Raw genomic sequence first — 19,542 nt, forward strand, 5'->3', positions numbered from 1 at the left:
GTAACGTTTTCAGACACAATGTCATATCTTAATATATTTACAGTCATTTAGCAGACACTCTTATCCAGACCGACTTACAGGCACAATTAGAGTTATATAGACAGATTTTACAGGCGCAATAAGGGCACATCGATTGTCTTTTGACCTAGTCAGGTCAGGGCTTCGAACCAGCAATCTTTCAGTTCCTGGTCCAGCGCTCTTAACTGCTAGGCTACCTGCCGCCCAAGACAAGACACATTTGACAGTAAAAAAGGATGCAAGCATTCAACAAACATCCATTTTACCTCGTCCTCGCTCACTCTCCTTTGCATCTTGTTTGTCTCCTCCTCAGTCAAGTTCCTGTGTTTCCCACCCAACCTGACAGACATTGTGCAGCCATGTAGCGTTAAAGGGAACTGCAGTGTCCCAATGCCAGTCCTGCTGCCCAAGCAACCCATTAACAAGACAGGAAACATCAGTGCAGGTGATGCCGTGTTCAGGTTATGTCTGTGTTGACAGTTCATTTGATTGAAGCACCCATCCCCGATCCCACTCTCCCTCAGGTTGCCTAGGTCCAGTTGGTGCTGGTCGGAAGGCTTGGAGGATTGTCGGGGGGATGTTAGCAGAGGACAAGTGGGGCTGGCAGAGCAGTTTACACTGGAGAGGGAAACATGTGTGCGGGGGAGCCATCGTCACCCCACGTTGGATCATTACTGCAGCCCACTGCTTCATCCAGTAAGGGGGAGGGAGAGAGAATAAATGGTTTATTAATTTATTTTTTATTACGGTGTTCATATTATGACATCCTCAACAACTCATTTTGACTCTGAGGCTGTCTTAATATGAAAACTGTACTTATTACATTAGATAATATGTGCCTTCTATTTCCCTGCATTCTCCATAACCCAGGTACAACATGTTGCAGGAGTCAGAGTGGCAGGTGGTTGTGGACACGCTCAGTTTGACGGACACATCAGCCGGCCAACGCTACAGAGCACTGCAGATCCTCTATCACCCCAACTTCTCCATAAACAACAACGACTATGACCTTGGGCTACTGCACACCGTGGCTGACATAGACATGGGTGGTGAGAAGAATTAATGATGAAGGTTGTTCAGCGGAGGTTATATGGCTATATGTATGGTTGCTCCTATTCTGATTTCACCTGTTCCTGTTTGGCATTTGTCATGTTCATGGTTTCTCTCAGGCATGAAATCTAACTGACAACTTAACACTATATCAACACAAAAAGTATCTCAGTTGGTAGAGCATGGTGGGTTCGATTTTTTATATTAAAAGTAGAATGTGAAAATACTACCTCAGGACCACTTTTGATTTAACCATTGACTCATTGGGTACATGTGAGCTTATCGTCAGTGCAGTACAGTCAATGTGCTGCACAAAATGGAGAACACTGTCAGGAACGGAGTGAAATGGGGAGGTACTATTTGAACTTGTCTAATAAGAAACTCTTGTTTTCTGTTGCAAAAAGTTTTGCTACGTTGTGTCCTAATGAACATGACCATGGTGTTGTGTTATGTGTTGCTTTAGGTGGGGTTCGACCAGTGTGTATGCCCAGTCCTAGAGAGTCCTTCCTTCCTGGTGCCCCCTGTTGGGTCACTGGCTGGGGCTACACTAAAGAGGGGGGTGAGTCATGTTTCCAAATATTCTCACAACACTTCCTTATGATTTCAACTGATTGGATGATCACTCTAATTTATTGCGCATTGTCTTTATCCTCTCTATTTTTCCCACTTTTTCCATAATCACATCAAATTGCCTGACATTTGTCGCAGAATGAAGACAATGTTCCCTTCCATCCCATAATCTCATTCAATAACCTGACAATTGTCTCTTCATTCTTTTCCCATTATAACATTCCTATTTGTATAATCTCTCCTTCTTCATCTCTCTCCTCTGTCTTTACCCCTCCTTTCTCTACTCCACCTCGGTTTGTCTGCCTCTCTCTCTCTCAGGCTCTGTACCGTCTGAGCTGCGACAGGCTCAGGTGCAAGTGATAGCCCAGTCCATGTGTTCCCACCCAAATGTCTATGGCTCCTACCTCACTCCCAGGATGCTTTGTGCTGGCACCATGGAGGGAGGAGTGGACTCATGCCAGGTACACACACACATACGCACGCAAGCACACACACACCAAAAACTGCATACATGAAAAAATATGTGGTCTTCTCTGGTTGTAAGGGAGACAGTGGAGGCCCGCTGGTGTGTGAGACAGGGGAGGGGGACTGGAGGCTGGCTGGGATAGTGAGCTTGGGAGATGGCCCAACAAACCAGGAGTCTACACCAGGGTCACCCAGCTGCTCCCCTGGATGTACAAATATGTAGAGGTACATAGCTACAGTAGATGCACCAGTCACACAGAACTGGGTCAGTGCTTCTCTGAATGTGAAAATGCACTACTCCATGTTATGATTTTGACTCTTTTACAGATGGACACATTTGAAGAATCTGGAACCCCAAAAACAATGAATTATACCTCTGACAGCTAGATTTTATGAGCAGCAATATGACCACTTACATTTCTGCAAAATATTAAAGTATTATGTGTTTTTGCTTCACATTCCATTTTTGTATTAAATAAAAAATGTCCTTTAATCTGACAATAATTTTATTGAAAGCACATTCTTATTCAAACCATTATATATGGTTAATTACCATACTAATGCATGGATTGTTGGTTTCAACTGGGACTGGGTTTGTTTCCTGTCTGGAGTTGCTGACAATAGTCACGTAGGGCAAAAAGCAGTGTAAAGTACCTTGTTATATGAATACACATGTGCACAGTCATAGTGACACACCGAACTCTGATCCCCTATCTCTCTGTGTGGGTGTGCGTGTTGAAGTGTTGAGCGCTTGCACACGTCCTCTGCTCTAGTGCCTGGAGGTTCGCAAGGAGTAGGCTCACTTACCAGATTTCTGGGACTTCCTGGATACACTAAACGACATGCACATTTTATTGCACAATAAGTCAATATAGCTACAACATTTGTGGCAACCATGCTAATTATGTTTTAGGCTATAGCCAAATATACTTATACGGCAACGGACAGCTACAGAGGATTGGGACACAACAAACTAGTCACTCGTCTGCTCAGTTTGGGGATTTCTACCCCTGCCCGTCGCCCAGTAGGAAGCCGAAAAAAAGTGTCAGTTAAATAACAGTGAAGAAAAAATGTGTTCAATTGTAAACCGACTGAAACCTGCTCTGGCCTACACGCTGTGGCTACAAACAACCGGGTACTCGCGTAAAGTTCCAGCCCACATCGGCCCGGGCTTACGCACCAGCAAGCAGCCTCTTGAGTCGGTCATCATACGACCTTACTGCTCCAGGATGGAGTTGGGAAAAGGACCTTTCTTCAGGCAGGTGAGTTAGCCACTGCAATCATTTATATTTTTAGCTTTTGGCCAACGTTTGGCATGCTTAAAAGTTCTAGGCTGAAGTTTCAACTGGGTTCCGCCGACTTGTTGAAAGTACAGTGAAAATAGGACGGTTTTTTTCAGTGCATGTAAACAAGTATTTTGCAATTGGTCAACATGAGAATTAGGGGGAACGTATTTTCCAGGCATCCTTCGTTATTGCATTGTAAAAAAAAAAAAAAGGTGGAACAATGTAACGTTAGCAAACTGTAGTAGAGGGGGCGTGTTCAAATCGCCACTCGTACAGAGGGCGCATTTTTTTACACATTTTCTGGCAAAAAAAAATGACTAGATTTGTGATAACTCAAATCTAAATAAACCAAACTAAACTAGATAACCAGATGAAACCAAGAAAAACATCGTAACTAATTACATTATAACACAAGTACGCCATCTTCATGCTTGTGTGACACTTGATATTCTGGATTTCCCCTGATTGTCTGTCTATGCGATTAACATGTGGGTCAAAAGGGAAATAAAAGTATTGAGTTTTTCGGGGGCGAATAACACTGTCTACCGGTGTCCTAGATAGCTAGTTAACTACCAGTGTCGCCCCCGCCTGATGTGTACCGGAGCGTCTTTCACTCCCGCTTGCCGAACACCTGCCCTCGCCGTCGTTAACAGAACTGCGGGAAAACAGTGCCCGAAAGGCGGGGGCGAAGTACACGGTCTACCGGTGTGCTAGCTTCCTCTCCCACCGGCTGTGTACCGGAGTCCTAGCTTGTTAGCTAGCACCCAGTGTCCTAAACGCCTACTGAACAACTATCCTCGTTAACAGAAATGCGGGAAAAGTGCCCGACAAGCAAAGGACACTGTCTACCATTACCCTAGCTAGCCACCGGCGTTGTCGCCCTCGCCTCTTCTGTGGAGTTTAACGGCGGTTGGCAACTTGATGGTGCATTACCGCCACCTACTGTACATAAGCGCCTCCATACGGGAGTCAGCTTAAAAATGGACCAATAGAAGGATAAAGAGGGGTTCCTGCAGTTGCAGGAATGCCCACATGTAGGACCGCCTCAAAGTATGAAAATCCACCTTGACGGTGACTCTTGACACAGACTTGCAGCCAAAAACAACAAACCCCTTATCACCATAAAATACTACACACCCATATATTATCAGCCACGATCAATATACAGGCATGATGTGTGTTGTGTAATAGCATACTGTACTGCCCCTCATCTTTTATAACCTATGGTTACTCACTCACCTGTCCTTGCTTGTTCCAACCTTTACAGCTGTTTGAGTCAGTGAGCAGCACCTACACCTATCTACTGGCTGATACAGAGAGCAGGGAGGCGGTCCTCATTGATCCAGTACTGGAGACAGTGGACAGGGATCTGAAACTTGTAGAGGAACTGGGTTTCAACCTGAAAGTGGCAGGTAACTTGGATGTCTCTAAAACATGGACAAACACACAAGCATGCGCTCGCTAGCACGAGCACGTCCACACACACATAGACATGCACTCACTCACCCATCCATTTACACACTAACTCACTCCCACATGGGAGTACATGGAAAAGAATGTTCTGATTACAGCCAATCAGCATGCTTATCGCAAAAACCATTCCACTACCACTGCATTGGTTAACATGACTGACCAGTGGCTCAATGCTATGGATAATGGCAAGTTTGTGGGTGTACTATTTTTAGATTTCAGTGCAGCATTTAATTTAGTGGATCATGAAATAATTTTGACAAAATGAATGCATTATGGTTTTAAGGAGGTAGCATTGAATTGGGTACAGTCATATCTAACTGACAGGAAACAGTCCACCTATACCAATGGTTCATTTTCTTCCCCTCATGTGTTAAACTGTGGAATACCGCAGGGCAGCTGCCTTGGGCCACTTCTTTAATTTAATATATACCAACGACCTTCCCTATGCCTTAGTTGAAACTCAAGCTACTATATTTGCAGATGATACTACAATTTATGCAGCAAGACAATCGGTTCAACAGGTACAGCAGGCTTTGCAAGGAGATTTGGAGAATATCAGGGAGTGGGTTTGCCAAAACAAACTTGTTTTAAACACCAAGAAAACCCAAATGTTGGTCTGTTCAACTAGGAAAAGGCCAAACCAGCATGGGATACAATTAAGTATGGGAGGAGTACAAATTGAAGAAGTGGCAGAAACCAAACTATTGGGAGTGCAGCTAGACAACTGCTTATCATGGTCGTCTCAAATAACTAATCTATGTATAATTTTTTTTATTAAAACAGCATGCATAATCAGAAGGATAACTAAATATTTACCAGGAAAAATTATTCAGCAAATAACACAAGCATTAATTGAGAGTCAGGTGAACTACTGTTCTGTGGTCTGGGGAAATGCATCATCAAGTGAAGTTAGGAGGCTGCAGAATGCACAGAACAAAGCAGCAAGGATTGTTTTAAGGTGGATATATGGTTCTTCTGTTGCAGTCATGCGCAGTGTTCTTGGTTGGTCATCAATCGACAAGATAATTGAAAAAAACATGCTTATTTTATTTCATAGTATACATAATTTAAAACGGCCAAGTTCTATTCACAACGGTATTCAGTTGGTAAGAGACACATTCCGTAAATGCTAGGAATAGATTGTCCACCATCTATGCATTATCCAGACAGAAAAGAGAAATAGGCAAAAGAACATTTTGATTTAAAGCAATAAAGAAATTGAATAAATTAACTGAGCAAACTAGAAACCTTTCAATATATACATTTAAACATTATTTTAAAACATTTTAAATATAATACATAGAAATGTTGTGGGACTATACTAGATGAAGAATCAATATTTTTTAGATTGAGTATTTATTGGGTCATTATGTTAGTATATTATGTATGTTTGTAATAGTGTGTTATATGTGAAAATGTGTTTGTATTATAAATTGTATTTTAATGTTTAAGTACTCTTAGAAGATTAGTCCAAATGGGGACTAAAAGAGATCCAAATCAAAAATCAAATCAACACACACACACACACACACACACACACACACACACACACACACTAATCCTACATCCATTTTGATCTCCTTGTTTATCCTATCCTTGTTTAAGATGACATATACCCTGTACCCCCCCCCCCCCCCCCCCCCCCCCTTCCCCTATTAGTGAACACTCACTGCCATGCAGACCACATCACAGGCACAGGACAGCTGAAGAACAGGCTGTTTGGGATGAAGAGTGCCATCTCCAAGCACAGCGGGGCCAGTGCAGACATCCTGCTATCAGATGGAGATAAGATCAGCTTTGGCAAACATGTGAGAACAGACCTACCTACAGCCATATAGCTATAGAGAATACAGTATGGGTCTGGGCCTACCCCAATTTGTGGTCACCCAAAATCCATGGTCCTGGAGAGTCATAGGTTTACAGTTTTTTTTTTCCAACTGAGTACGACTGCTGGGCTGAAACAAAAGCCTACACATCATGTACTGTTACTCTCCAGGACCAGGGTTGCTGTCCACTGCTCTAAATGCTTCAGCTGTATTCACCTTCTTCATCTCTCCTTCACACTCCCTTTTTCCTCTTTACTTCCCCCTCCCTTGTTTTCTGTAATCCCTCTTACTGCCTCTCTCGTCCCTCAGTATCTGACAGTGAGGGAGACTCCAGGACACACAGACGGCTGTGTGACGTTGGTGACAGGGGACCAGGGCATGGCTTTCACTGGGGACACACTGCTAATCAGGGGCTGTGGAAGGACAGACTTCCAGCAGGGTAACGTTAACCTTTTCCACACTACTAACCTAAACCGAGCAGAGCCAAGACAAAATGTACTGCATTGCACTGGCCTGGTTGGGCATCCACAAGACTGAATCCATGCTGGACTTGACAATGTGAAAAGAAAATATCTAAGCCAAAACAGTACTATAGTGTGACTCAGTCATATTCTCTCTGATTTTTGACCTCTGTGGTGATCTGTCTAGCCATGGAGATATTATCAGGGTATGTCACAGACTTTCATCCCTATACGCTATTGTTTCCCAATTCTTTGGTCAGAACTGTTTTTATACAATGCATGAAAAGTTTGTGGATCATTGCCTCACCCACACTTGTTGCGTTGTTTTATGCTTAGTGGACACAAGGTGGCAGTATTGTAGCCTTTTTTTCAGTGTCGTCTGATCACGAATAGTCACTGAACCGTAGCCTACTCCTGGGTTATGTTCAATAGAGCATGCGACGGAAAACATTTTGGAACGGAAAAGTGTAAATTAGTGTTTCTTATCAGACAAGTCCAGGCAGTCCCTCCCTGTTTCAGTCCGTTTGTTTGGGATCCAATGAAAACAACCCTGATCTGTTTGTTTATCTACTTCCCAGGCTGCTCTAGGAGGCTCTATGAATCAATCCACCAGAAGATCTTCACATTACCTCCCCAGTGCCTCGTCTTCCCTGCACATGACTACAAAGGTGGACAAGACATCCTCTTTATGCAATAGTGTTATTGTATTCCAGTGTAATGTGTATATCCCCTGACCCCTTTCCTTGCAAGATTTCCTTTTTTTACATCTATGCTCTTGGGGATAGCCTCACCAATAATTTCGTACAAGCATACCCAGAGGGCTTGTAAACTCTCACAGTGCTATCACTATCCTTTCCATAGACTTTACGAAGTTAACTTGTCCGGTGTGCTGTACCACCACTCTTCACTATTTGTCTACCTTAATTTGCAACTCTGTTCTCTTCTGAGTCATTCCCAAGCCAGATCAGACTGTGTGTTCTACAGTTGAGTGTAGTCATTGAATCATCGTTGTGTTGTATTGCTAACAGGCCTGTTAACCCTGTGCTGCAGGTCAGACGGCCTCCACCGTGGGCGAGGAGAGGAGGTTTAACCCTCGCCTGACCAAGAGCGTGGAAGAGTTTGTGGACATCATGACCAAGCTGAACCTCCCCAAGCCTGCTAAGATAGGTATCTCAGACAGTCCACCCTCTGCAGTGATTCTATTACAATAGAATCTGTTGTTGTGTATGATTATAATACCATTATATTACTATAGGGCCTATTAGTATCTAGATTATATACAACTATTGTATTACAATAGAGTTATTATCAGTGGTCTTTCACCTCACTTAAACATTATCACGAGAATGAGCATGACAAAGCTATCCGTGAAGAGATGGCAATATGTTACACATACTGTACTCTTTCAAACTGTCCTTTGCGCATCGATTTGATTACTTGTTAGTGTAAGCTCTTCTCAATTCACTGATAGAAACAAGATGTTGATTTGTTATTTCTCTCTCTGCCAGATATTGCGGTGCCTGCAAACCTGGTGTGTGGACTCCATGAGGTTTGAATGTCAAATCGATTTTAGGATTTCACTTTAAGCACTATTGGGAGGAAGAGGGGAATGATTTTCACCCAGCCACAACTTAATGTTGTATATATTTTATTTCCAATTTGAACATACATTCCTCCTTGTTTGCCTATGAAAAAAAAGCAGTGGTCATGATTTGGTGGGTGTACAGATACTGAAATTGTATAGTAAAAGATGCATTATCATTAAACATTGCCATGTACATTGTAACATTTTATAATACAATCTCCTGGAACAATGTGAACATTAAGATGACCTAGTTTTATATTAAATCAAGATTGTTCAAATGTAAATGTCTGAATTAACTCTTTCTTTGACTACACCTGTATAAATTGCAGATTTGCAGTGTAACTTATGGAAAATGCTCTGATAGAAGGTTCCGTTCATAGTTTAGTATTCATGAATGCTGACTGACACAATTGAGCTCTTCCACATGGCCTTTCCAGCATCCCCTAGTCAAGGCAATACACACAGACAAACACACACATCCTGTACACACACACAGTACTCTGACTGTTGCCAGCCATGGTCTTTTTGCATACCAGGAAAACCTAACTCTTCTATTTGCATTTGAAATCACTGTGGGCCAAGTTTCCATTGCGAGAGTCCAAAACTCGTCATTGCCATGCCTTTGTGTGCTTGTTTCTCTATCTACCACTTAATTAGCCGGTATCATCCTGTTATTCTCTCAACCGCTTTATATAATACCATATTGTAATGTCCTGAATACACCAACATAATCGGCTTAGCCTTAGGATTCCACTTAGCTGTGTGTCTAGCCTAGTAGCATACTACATTAGTTTTTGTCCCACGGCCCATTGACTAGTCTCTACCTGGTAGACAGGTTTGGTGAGATGGGAGTGTCTGGCTCTGACTCAACCATGTCTCTGTCTCTGAACCTGCCTGATCATTTCATAATAATGGTCCACTGTGAGCTCATACTTCTCAGATTCATCTCAAAGGTACTGTACCCTTCCTTCTGTATGTAAATATTTGAGTATGGTTACTTGAGCAGTTCATGCCTTTGCTGTAACAAAAGTGACAGATTGGTTTGTCTGCGTTTAAAGACACCGGACACACCATGTGTGAAATGACTGAACTTTTAGGTTTCTACTGTAACCTTCGGATGGAAATAGAGAAGATTTATTTAAAGTGAAAGAAAAGAAAGAACTAGAAGTCTGAAGAAAAGATGACATTGTGTTGTTGTCACATACATCTTCACACCACTTCATCTGCCAGCTGTCCCTGTCACCACTAGAGACAAACAGAACATCCACATTAGGCAACTCTTCTTTCACCTACCTACTGACAGAAACGCCTGCGTTCATTGTTTTGAAATGCACAGGGTGTGACCAGTGTTGCCATCACACCTAAGCTATGTTTTATTTTGAACTTTAAAAAAATCATTTATAAGCCAAAACATACATAGACAAAAAATAGGCAACTTAACATGTTGTTGTGGCAGTGTTTCGCCTGTGAAAAAAGGCACTATTCTTTGACTTTGTTGTGCTTTTTTACAAGTCACCAGCTGTTCTTTCACCCAGTCTGTACCCTGCCCCTTCCATCTGCTCTCTCTTTCACCCCTTTCACTCTCTGCCCACTCACGGTCTGCTACCAACCCTGACTCCAGGCATTCTCTCACCCTGTCCACATGCCCTTGTTTAGGGGAAGACTGAGGGAATAATCTATGATTACACTATCAGCTCATTGAGACAGAACTGTTAAGGGGGCAGGGGCTGATAAAGACCCTTGGGTATAGTAAAGAGAGTGGAGGAGAGATTTACGTGGCAGCTATTGATGCTTTCCAAGGGCCCTTGGCATTGAAAGTGACACACAACCCGCGAGGTTTGTTGGCAGGGTGCCAGGTCAAACTGCTTTTGCGTTAGCCTATAGCGATAGAGCGCATTACAATGACAAAGTCCTGTCGTCGCGGGAAATCCCAGAACAGAGTTCTCATTTTGGTGCGGAGTCCCCTCACAAACAGACCACAGAAACTGTGTAGTCAGTTAGTGACGCGCTCAGGCGCATTTTCACACCAACTTTGTGTCTGTCAGTGTGACCGCCTCACATGCATTCCATTTCACCTGTTGACGACGACAGCTCACTACGATCTGTCATTTTCACTGGGAGTTATTTGAAAGGATTGAATCAAACCAGAGAGGAGAGAGGAAAATATAGACATCAAATGTATTCAGGCGGTATATGACAGCAAACAGAAACTCTGAAACTTCTCTGGATATAGTTCGTATGATTGAAAGCGAAAGCGCGCGCCCGGTCCAAACCCATCACTTCTTTATTTAGTCACTCTATTTTTATGAGCGTCTATTTTCTTCAAATTCAGCGACAACAAAAAACGCTTTTGAAGAGAGAACGGCATATTCTCAGGTAAGGCATTAGTTCTGTTTCTGTTCTGTGTCGCTGTAGTTTGATACATTGTAGCTGGTGAATGATCGCGATATGATAACACTAGGATTATTATTATTCCACAGTAGCTACCTTCAGTGTTAATTATCTACTTAAAGTGGTCGTCTGTTTATAAATGGACTTCATCTGTGTCATGAGAAGGGATGATGTCACTTTGAACTTGACAGAGCATGTAAATAAATGGAACACAGAATCTCTATGATTATGTTTACAGAAAGCCAGTAGGCTACTGTAGCCTAATTTCTAAACTATTTATATAAGTAAACGATAGGCCTATGCCATTTATATAAATGGACTATATTAAATAGTACAGCTATCATTAGTCTGTTAGTTCACACCAAGCCAAATAGCCTACTTTTTAAAAAACAATTTATGCAAATTGTGTACATGCTAACTTAAAGAATAACTTGTTGGGAGGTTTAGTAGTTTTTAAAATGTCAGAATGCTTGGTTGTATAATTATGAACATCCAGATACTCAAGATTCTATGACAACATTCTATTTGATTACCCAATATTTGGGACTTTGTGCTTGAGCATAAGTAGTTAGATGGGCTAAACATGTCCTCCAGGCCTATAGCTTTTCAATGTGTAATTTTCACTGTGAAAAGGTGAGAGGACCATATGTGGTTCTAATTCAAACATGGTTTTCTTAATGTCCCAAACCTCCTTTCCCATGGCATTGTTTTCCTCAGTTTATGTAAACTCACATTTGTTTACCAGACTCTTCTGATATATGTTGTTTATCATTTCCATTGGGCTCATCGTGTAAACAAAGGAGAGGGGGAGTATAGGATGACGCTGACAGAGGTGGAGAGAAAAGATTGCCTGGGTGGGTAGCCGTCAGGGGAGTCGAGAGCACATATCTCTCTTCTGTGTTCAATCTCTCCTTCTTTCTTTTTCTCTCACGCCCCTTTTTTGGCTGCACTTGTACGGACAGCTCTATATCTGGGACCTAGCCTGTCATTAATGGGTCGTTATTTCGCTGACCTCAGAACGGAGAGATTTGCTCAGCCCACTGGAATCTCTGCTAATGTTGTTGAACTAGCATATATTCAAAGTCTGTGTAATTAGTGGTGTCTTCGGACCATTCCAGTCAGTTTTGCAGTGTTGAAATATGCACAAGTCACATTTGCGTGAATTTTTCTATTAATGCAGTGGTATCATAGTGTGATAATCTACTTTATTGGAGAAACAATTAGGCCTATAGGGTATTTTACTTGCTAATTAACATACAGGAAATACAACTAATCGTCTTCCCTAACAATCAATGATCCTAGCTTGTATTTTAGTCTTCAACCCTTTGGTCTCCTAAAAACAAAAATAATGTATTCCCCAACAGTAGCCAGTTGGCTCAGCTACAGTATAATTCTAGGCCTATTGTTAGACTCCTATCTGCCCTCACACCTAGAAGACAGTTAGTCATGATATCTCACCTCTCATCTGACAGATAGACACCACACAGAGCTGTCCAGCCTTGGTTGTATTCATTAGGTACCAAAGGGAAAAAAACAGACTGAAGTGGGGAGGGACTTCCTGGACTTATCCAATAAGAAACGCTCATGTTTGTTTTTAAAACATGTTTGGGTGCCCTAATGAATATGACCCTGGTTCCTCTCACCTGCTCTTCCTGCTCAGGCCCCAGTATGGTAATGACAGTTTCCTCTCTCAGCCCATAGTCCCCCTGTAAACCATCATAGCCTATCTCAGTGGGCTCTGTCATAGCTCTGAGGTCATACAGCTCAGACTGGTCACCATGTATTCCTGGGAACCTGATGTGTCAGGACACAGTGTGGTGATGACAGCTTCCTGATAGCCCTCCTTAGACTACTGTAGCCTTCCATAGACCACCGAAGCATTGCTAAGTGGGCTCTGAGGTCATACAGCTGAGACTGGTATGGTCACTACCCACTGGGCATACACTGGTTGAATCAAAGTTGTTTCCACATCATTTCAATGAATTTACGTCGAACCAGGAATAGAAGTTGAACTGACGTCTGTGCCCAGTGGGTAGGGTCCAAAATGGCATCATATTCCCTATATGGTACACTACTTTTGACCAGGTCATTTCTGACATACAAAAATGTATCATGGCACTGGAGAGGATGGCTGCTGTTTTATTGGCTCTTAACCAACCGTGCTATTTTGTTTGTTTTTTCGCATTGTTTCTAACTTATTTTGTGCATAATGTTGTTGCTACAGTTTCTTATGACTGAAAATAGCTTCTGCACATCAGAACAGCGATTACTCACCTTGAATTGGATGAATAATTTTTCTTTAATGAGTCGGATGAGAGGGATTTACCTCAGACACCCGAACAGGCCCTCATCCCTGTCATTCGCAGGAGAAAGAGATGGAGATTTCGCGGAAGGAGATCGGGGTGCCTTGTGAGGATCAGGCGATGAGTGGCTAATCGGCCTTTGCCATCCGTACTATTAGCCAACGCACAATCACTGGAAAATAAATGGGACAAACTAAAAGCATGTATAAGCTACCAACGGGACATTAAAAACTGTAATATCTTATGTTTCACCGTGTCGTGGCTGAACGACGACATGAATAAAATACAGCTGCCGGGTTATACACTCTATCGGCATGATAGAACAGCAGCCTCTGGTAAGACAAGGGGTGGCGGTCTATGTATATTTGTAAACAACAGCTGGTGCACGATATCTAAGGAAGTCTCAAGGTTTTGCTCGCCTGAGGTAGAGTATCTCATGATAAGCTGTAAAGCACACTATCTACCTAGAGAGTTTTCATCTGTATTTTTCGTAGCTGTCTACATACCACCACAGACCAATGCTGGCACTAAGACCACACTCAATGAGCTGTATACCGCCATAAGCAAACAGGAAAACGCTCATCCAGAGGCAGCGCTCCTAGTGGCCAGGGACTTTAAATGCATGGTAACTTAAATTAGTTTTACCTAATTTCTATCAGCATGTTAAATGTACAACAAGAGGGGGGAAAACTCTAGACCATCTTTACTCCACACACAGAGACACGTACAAAGCTCTCACTCGCCCACCATTTGGCAAATCTGACCATAATTCTATCCTGATTCCTGCTTACAAGCAAAAATTAAAGTAGAAAGCACCAGTGACTCGGTCAATAAAAAAGTGGTCAGATGAAGCAGATGCTAAACTACAGGACTGTTTTGCTAACACAGACTGGAATATGTTCCGGGATTCTTCCGATGGCATTGAAGAGTACACCACATCAGTCACTGGCTTCATCAATAAGTGCATCGATGACGTCGTCCCCACATTGACTGTACGTACATACCCCAACCAGAAGCCATGGTTAGAGGCAACATCTGCACTGAGCTAAAGGGTAGAGCTGACGCTTTCAAGGAGCGGGACTCTAACCCGGAAGCTTATAAGAAATGCCGCTATGCTCTCCGACGAACCATCAAACAGGCAAAGCGTCAACACAGGACTAAGATCGAATCATACTACACCGGCTCCGACGCTCGTCGGATGTGGCAGGGCTTGCAAACTATTACAGACTACAAAGGGAACCACAGCTGAGAGCTGCCCAGTGACAGGAGCCTACCAGACAAGCTAAATAACTTCTATGCTCGCTTCGAGGCAAGTAACACTGAAACATGCATGAGAGCATCAGCTGTTCCAGACGACTATGTGATCATGCTCTCCGCAGCCGATGTGAGTAAGACCTTTAAACAGGTCAACATTCACAAGGCCGCAGGGCCAGACGGATTACCAGGACGTGTACTCCGCGCATGCGCTGACCAACTGGCAAGTGTCTTCACTCACATTTTCAACCTCTCCCTGTCTGAGTCTGTATTACCAACATGTTTCAAGCAGACCACCATAGTCCCTGTGCCCAAGAACACTAAGGTAACCTACCTAAATGACTACCGACCCGTAGCACTCATGTCTGTAGGCATGAAGTGCTTTGAAAGGCTGGTCATGGCTCACATCAACACCATTATCCCAGAAACCTGAGACCCACTCCAATTTGCATACCTATCCCAACAGATCTACAGATGATGCAATCTCTATTACACTCCACACTGCCCTTTCACGCCTGGACAAAAGGAACACCTATGTGAGAATGCTATTCATTGACTACAGCTCAGCGTTCAACATCATAGTTCCCTCAAAGCTCATCACTAAGCTAAGGGCCCAGGTGGTAAGGGTAAGTAACATCACATCCGCCACGCTGATCCTCAACATGGGGACCCCTCAGGGGTACGTGCTCAGTCCCCTCCTGTATTCCCTGTTCACTCATGACTGCACGGCCAGGCACAACTCCAACACCATCATTAAGTTTGCCGATGACACAACAGTGGTAGACCTGATCACCGACAATGACGAGACAGCCTATAGGGAGGAGGTCAGAGACCTGACCTTGTGCTGCAAGGACAACAACATCTCCCTCAATGTGATCAAGACAAAGGAGATGATTGTGGACTACAGGAAAGGAGGACAGATCACGCCCCCATTCTCATCGACAGGGTTGTAGTGGAGCAGGTTGAGAGCTTCAAGTTCCTTGGCATCCACATCACCAACAAACTAACATGGTCCAAGCACATCATGACAGTTGTGAAGAGGGCATGACAACCGCAAAGCCTCCAACCGCAAGGCATTACAGAGTGTAGTGTATACGTCCCAGTACATCACCGGGGCCAAGATTCCTGCCATCCAGGACTTCTATACCAGGCGGTGTCAGAGGAAGGCCCTAAAAATTGTCAAAGACTCCAGCCATCCTAGTCATAGACTGTTCTCTCTGCTACCGCACGCATGTTAAGCGGTACTGGAGCACCACGTCTAGGTCCAAGAGACTTCTAAACAGCTTCTACCCCCAAGCCATAAGGCTCCTGAACCCAGACTATTTGCATTGACCCCCCCCCCCCCCCCTTCTATGTTGCTGCTACTCTCTGGTATTATCTATGCATAGTCACTTTAATAACTCTATCTACATGTACACATTACCTCGACTAACCGGTGCCCCCACATATTGACTCTGCACCGGTACCCCCTGTACATAGCCTCGCTATTGTTATTTCACTGCTGCTCTTTAATTATTTCTTACTTTTATTTCTTACTTTTGGGGGGATTTTAAGCATTTCACTGTAAGGTCTACACCTGTTGTATTCGGCGCATGTGACAAATAACATTTGATTTGATTTTTGATTTGATATATAGTGCATTACTTTCGAACAATAAAGGAAATGGATTGCCATTTTGGACACATCCTAGGTATTCCAGTGCACCTGATCTGTCATATGTCACAATGTGCTCATGGCTAACAGGTCAGGTGGGGGTTGGATAGTTCCGCTGTAATCCTCTGCAGAGTACTAGAGACCTGAGCAATACAGTAACTGTAGTCTATGGAAATGCCCTTTATTGTTACTGATGTAAATGTCCTTCATTGTTACAGTTGACCACTATTGACATTCTATGCTAGCCCATTGTGAGGCTGGCAGACTAGACAGACTAGTCGGATTGAATGGAGCACAATTCATCATAATCAGTATGTTGATTACATACTTCTCCCTCAATATGCAGAATGGCATACACGGATGACAGTAAGTTTCCTTTTTTAAGTCTTCCGGACTCAGGGAAGAGATACACTTTAGCTACTTGAACTGCTGGTGGGTTATGGATGTAACATTGTAACACCTGATGCCTTTCTTGAGGATAGTGCAGCAAAGTGCTCACCAATGCAGAACATTCAGGTGTTTTTATGTTTCTCAGGTAACAGCAGCTTTTGCTCAATATCAGCCAGACAAAGGTTAAAGGCACAGTCCATACATTTGATTTTCACCCTGAAATTCTCTGGAAGACTGAGGGGGATGTGTTTTCTAGTGTACCCTTCTTAAAAAACTAAGAGTAAGGCAAATATAACCAAACATGTACAAATAATATGCTTATACTTATTGGTGTATATGGTTTTGTTTGTTTGTGTTTATACTTGGTCTGGCCACCAGGGACAGCGAGAGTGTGGACTGTCCCTTTAATTAAATGTCAGGACCAGGTCAACCCCTCGCAGGACAGTTGTGTTCATGTGTTGTCTGTGTAACATTTTTCCCTGGTGCCCTTGCTTTGAACACATAGTGAAAACAAACCCTCTGCACTCACGCACGCACACGGCATGCCATACTTAAGTATTTTGTTTCTTACGTTTGTCGCGCTACAGTGCCTTGCAAAAGTATTCACCCCCCTTGGTGTTTTTCCTATTTTGTTGCATTACAACCTGTAATTTAAATATATTTTTATTTGGATTTAATGTAATGGACATACACAAAATAGTCCAAATTGGTGAAGTGAAATGAATAAAAAAAAAACTTGTTTCAAAAAAATTCAAAAAAATAAAACGGAAAAGTGGTGCGTGCATATGTATTCACCCCCTTTGCCATGAAACCCCTAAATAAGATCTGGTGCAACCAATTACCTTCAGAAGTCACATAATTAGTTAAATAAAGTCCACCTGTGTGCCATCTAAGTGTCACATGATCTGTCACATGATCTCAGTATATGTACACCTGTTCTGAAAGGCCCCAGAGTCTGCAACACCACTAAGCAAGGGGCACCACCAAGCAAGCAGCACTATGAAGACCAATGAGCTCTCCAAAGTTGTGGAGAAGTACAGATCAGGGTTGGGTTATAAAAAAATATCAGAAACTTTGAACATCCTACGGAGCACCATTAAATCCATTATTAAAAAATGGAAAGAATACGGCACCACAACAAACCTGCCATGAGAGGGCCGCCCACCAAAACTCACAGACCAGGCTAAGAGGGCATTAATCATAGAGGCAACAAAGAGACCAAAGATAACCCTGAAGGAGCGGCAAAGCTCCACAGCGGAGATTGGAGTATCTGTCCATAGGACCACTTTTAGCTGTACACTCCACAGAGCTGAGCTTTACAGAATAGTGGCCAGAGAAAAGCCATTGCTTATAGAACAAAATAAGCCAACACGTTTGGTTTTCGCCAAAAGGAATGTGGGAGACTCCCCAAACATATGGAAGAAGGTTCTCTGGTCAGATGAGACTAAAATTGTGCTTTTTGGCCATCAAGGAAAACGCTATGTCTGGCGCAAACCCAACACCTCTCATCACATCGAGAACACCATCCCAACAGTGAAGCACGGTGGTGGCAGCATCATGCTGTGGGGATGTTTTTCATCGGCAGGGATTGGGAAACTGGTCAGAATTGAAGGAATGATGGATAGCGCTAAATATAGGGAAATTCTTGAGAGAAACCTGTTTCAAGCTTCCAGAGATTTGAGACTGGGACGGAGGTTCACCTTCCAGCAGGACAATGACCCCAAGCATACTGCTAAAGCAACACTCGAGTGGTTTAATGGGAGACATTTAAATGTCTTGAAGTGGCCTATTCAAAGCCCAGACTTCAATCCAATTGAGAATCTGTGGGATGACTTAAAGATTGCTGTACACCAGCGGAACCCATCCAACTTGAAGGAGCTGGAGCAGTTTTGCCTTGAGGAATGGGCAAAAATCCCAGTGGCTAGATGTGCCAAGCGTATAGAGACATACCCCAAGAGGCTTGCAGCTGTAATTGCTGCAAAAGGTGGCTCTACAAAGTATTGACTTTGGGGGGGTGAATAGTTATGGACGCTCAAGTTTTCTGTTTTTTTGTCTTATTTCTTGTTTGTTTCACAATAAAAAATATTTTGCGTCTTCAAAGTGGTAGGCATGTTGTGTAAATCAAATGATGATTGTGAATGTACGTATGGTTTTGAATAGGCTACACAGTGCTTAGCCTACTTTTTCTTTGTAATTTCTCCATACAATTATATTGGGGAACTATGGTCACAGTCAGTGTGACTATGTGAGAGACAGGCACATGCCCTTCCAGTCTTAGAAGTGTTTGTTGTTCTGAACCCAATGCCTGCAAGTTGTTGTTAAATTCGCGTGAAATATGTGTCATTTAATTACCCGTTAAGATGTTGCTGTCTATTGCTTAAATGGCAGGTAGCCTAGTGGTTCGAGCATTGGGCCAGTGATCAAAAGGTTGCTAGATCGAATCACCGAGCTGACAAGGTAAAAATCTGTCATTCTGCTCCTGAACAAGGCAGTTAACCCACTGTTCCTAGGCTGTCATTGAAAATAAGAATTTGTTCTTAACTGATTTGCCTAGTTAAATAAAGGTTAATAAAAAAAAAATGCTGAATAATCAGACATAATTGCTCAATGAGGCTTTTGTACAGCTTTGACAGTGCTACTGATAGTAGTCATGGCGCTTGGCTTTCACGTGCAAATTCAGAACACACAACATTCTATAATAGAACTGTGTTATTTGACGTGTCAAATTAAAAGGTTATTTAACGCATCAAATAGTGTTATTTGACCTGTATCTTTTTTGACACGCAAAGACCCAAACAGCATTCCATAGTATGTCGT

General features: G+C 42.9%; 2 protein-coding genes across 3 annotated transcripts in view; both read left to right on the forward strand.

The window, feature by feature from the left end:
• The first annotated feature begins 2,834 nt into the window (after positions 1-2,834).
• On the forward strand, positions 2,835-9,018 carry LOC120048351 (persulfide dioxygenase ETHE1, mitochondrial-like). The gene is made up of 7 exons (XM_038994254.1): positions 2,835-3,365; positions 4,657-4,801; positions 6,522-6,670; positions 6,998-7,127; positions 7,728-7,817; positions 8,200-8,316; positions 8,658-9,018. The coding sequence occupies exons 1-7, from the start codon at positions 3,174-3,176 to the stop codon at positions 8,702-8,704; spliced, it is 870 nt and encodes a 289-aa protein (XP_038850182.1). The 5' UTR covers positions 2,835-3,173; the 3' UTR covers positions 8,705-9,018.
• A 1,683-nt stretch (positions 9,019-10,701) lies between these two features.
• The window catches only part of LOC120048352 (pleckstrin homology-like domain family B member 3), a 30,064-nt gene continuing 21,223 nt past the window's right edge, over positions 10,702-19,542 (forward strand). For both annotated transcript variants that reach the window (XM_038994255.1, XM_038994258.1), the window contains exon 1: positions 10,702-11,110. The gene's annotated coding sequence lies outside the window, so the exon portion shown is untranslated. The remainder of the gene's footprint in view (positions 11,111-19,542) is intronic.

Source organism: Salvelinus namaycush, chromosome 5 (genome assembly GCF_016432855.1).
Source record: "Salvelinus namaycush isolate Seneca chromosome 5, SaNama_1.0, whole genome shotgun sequence".
Classification (NCBI taxonomy): domain Eukaryota; kingdom Metazoa; phylum Chordata; class Actinopteri; order Salmoniformes; family Salmonidae; genus Salvelinus; species Salvelinus namaycush.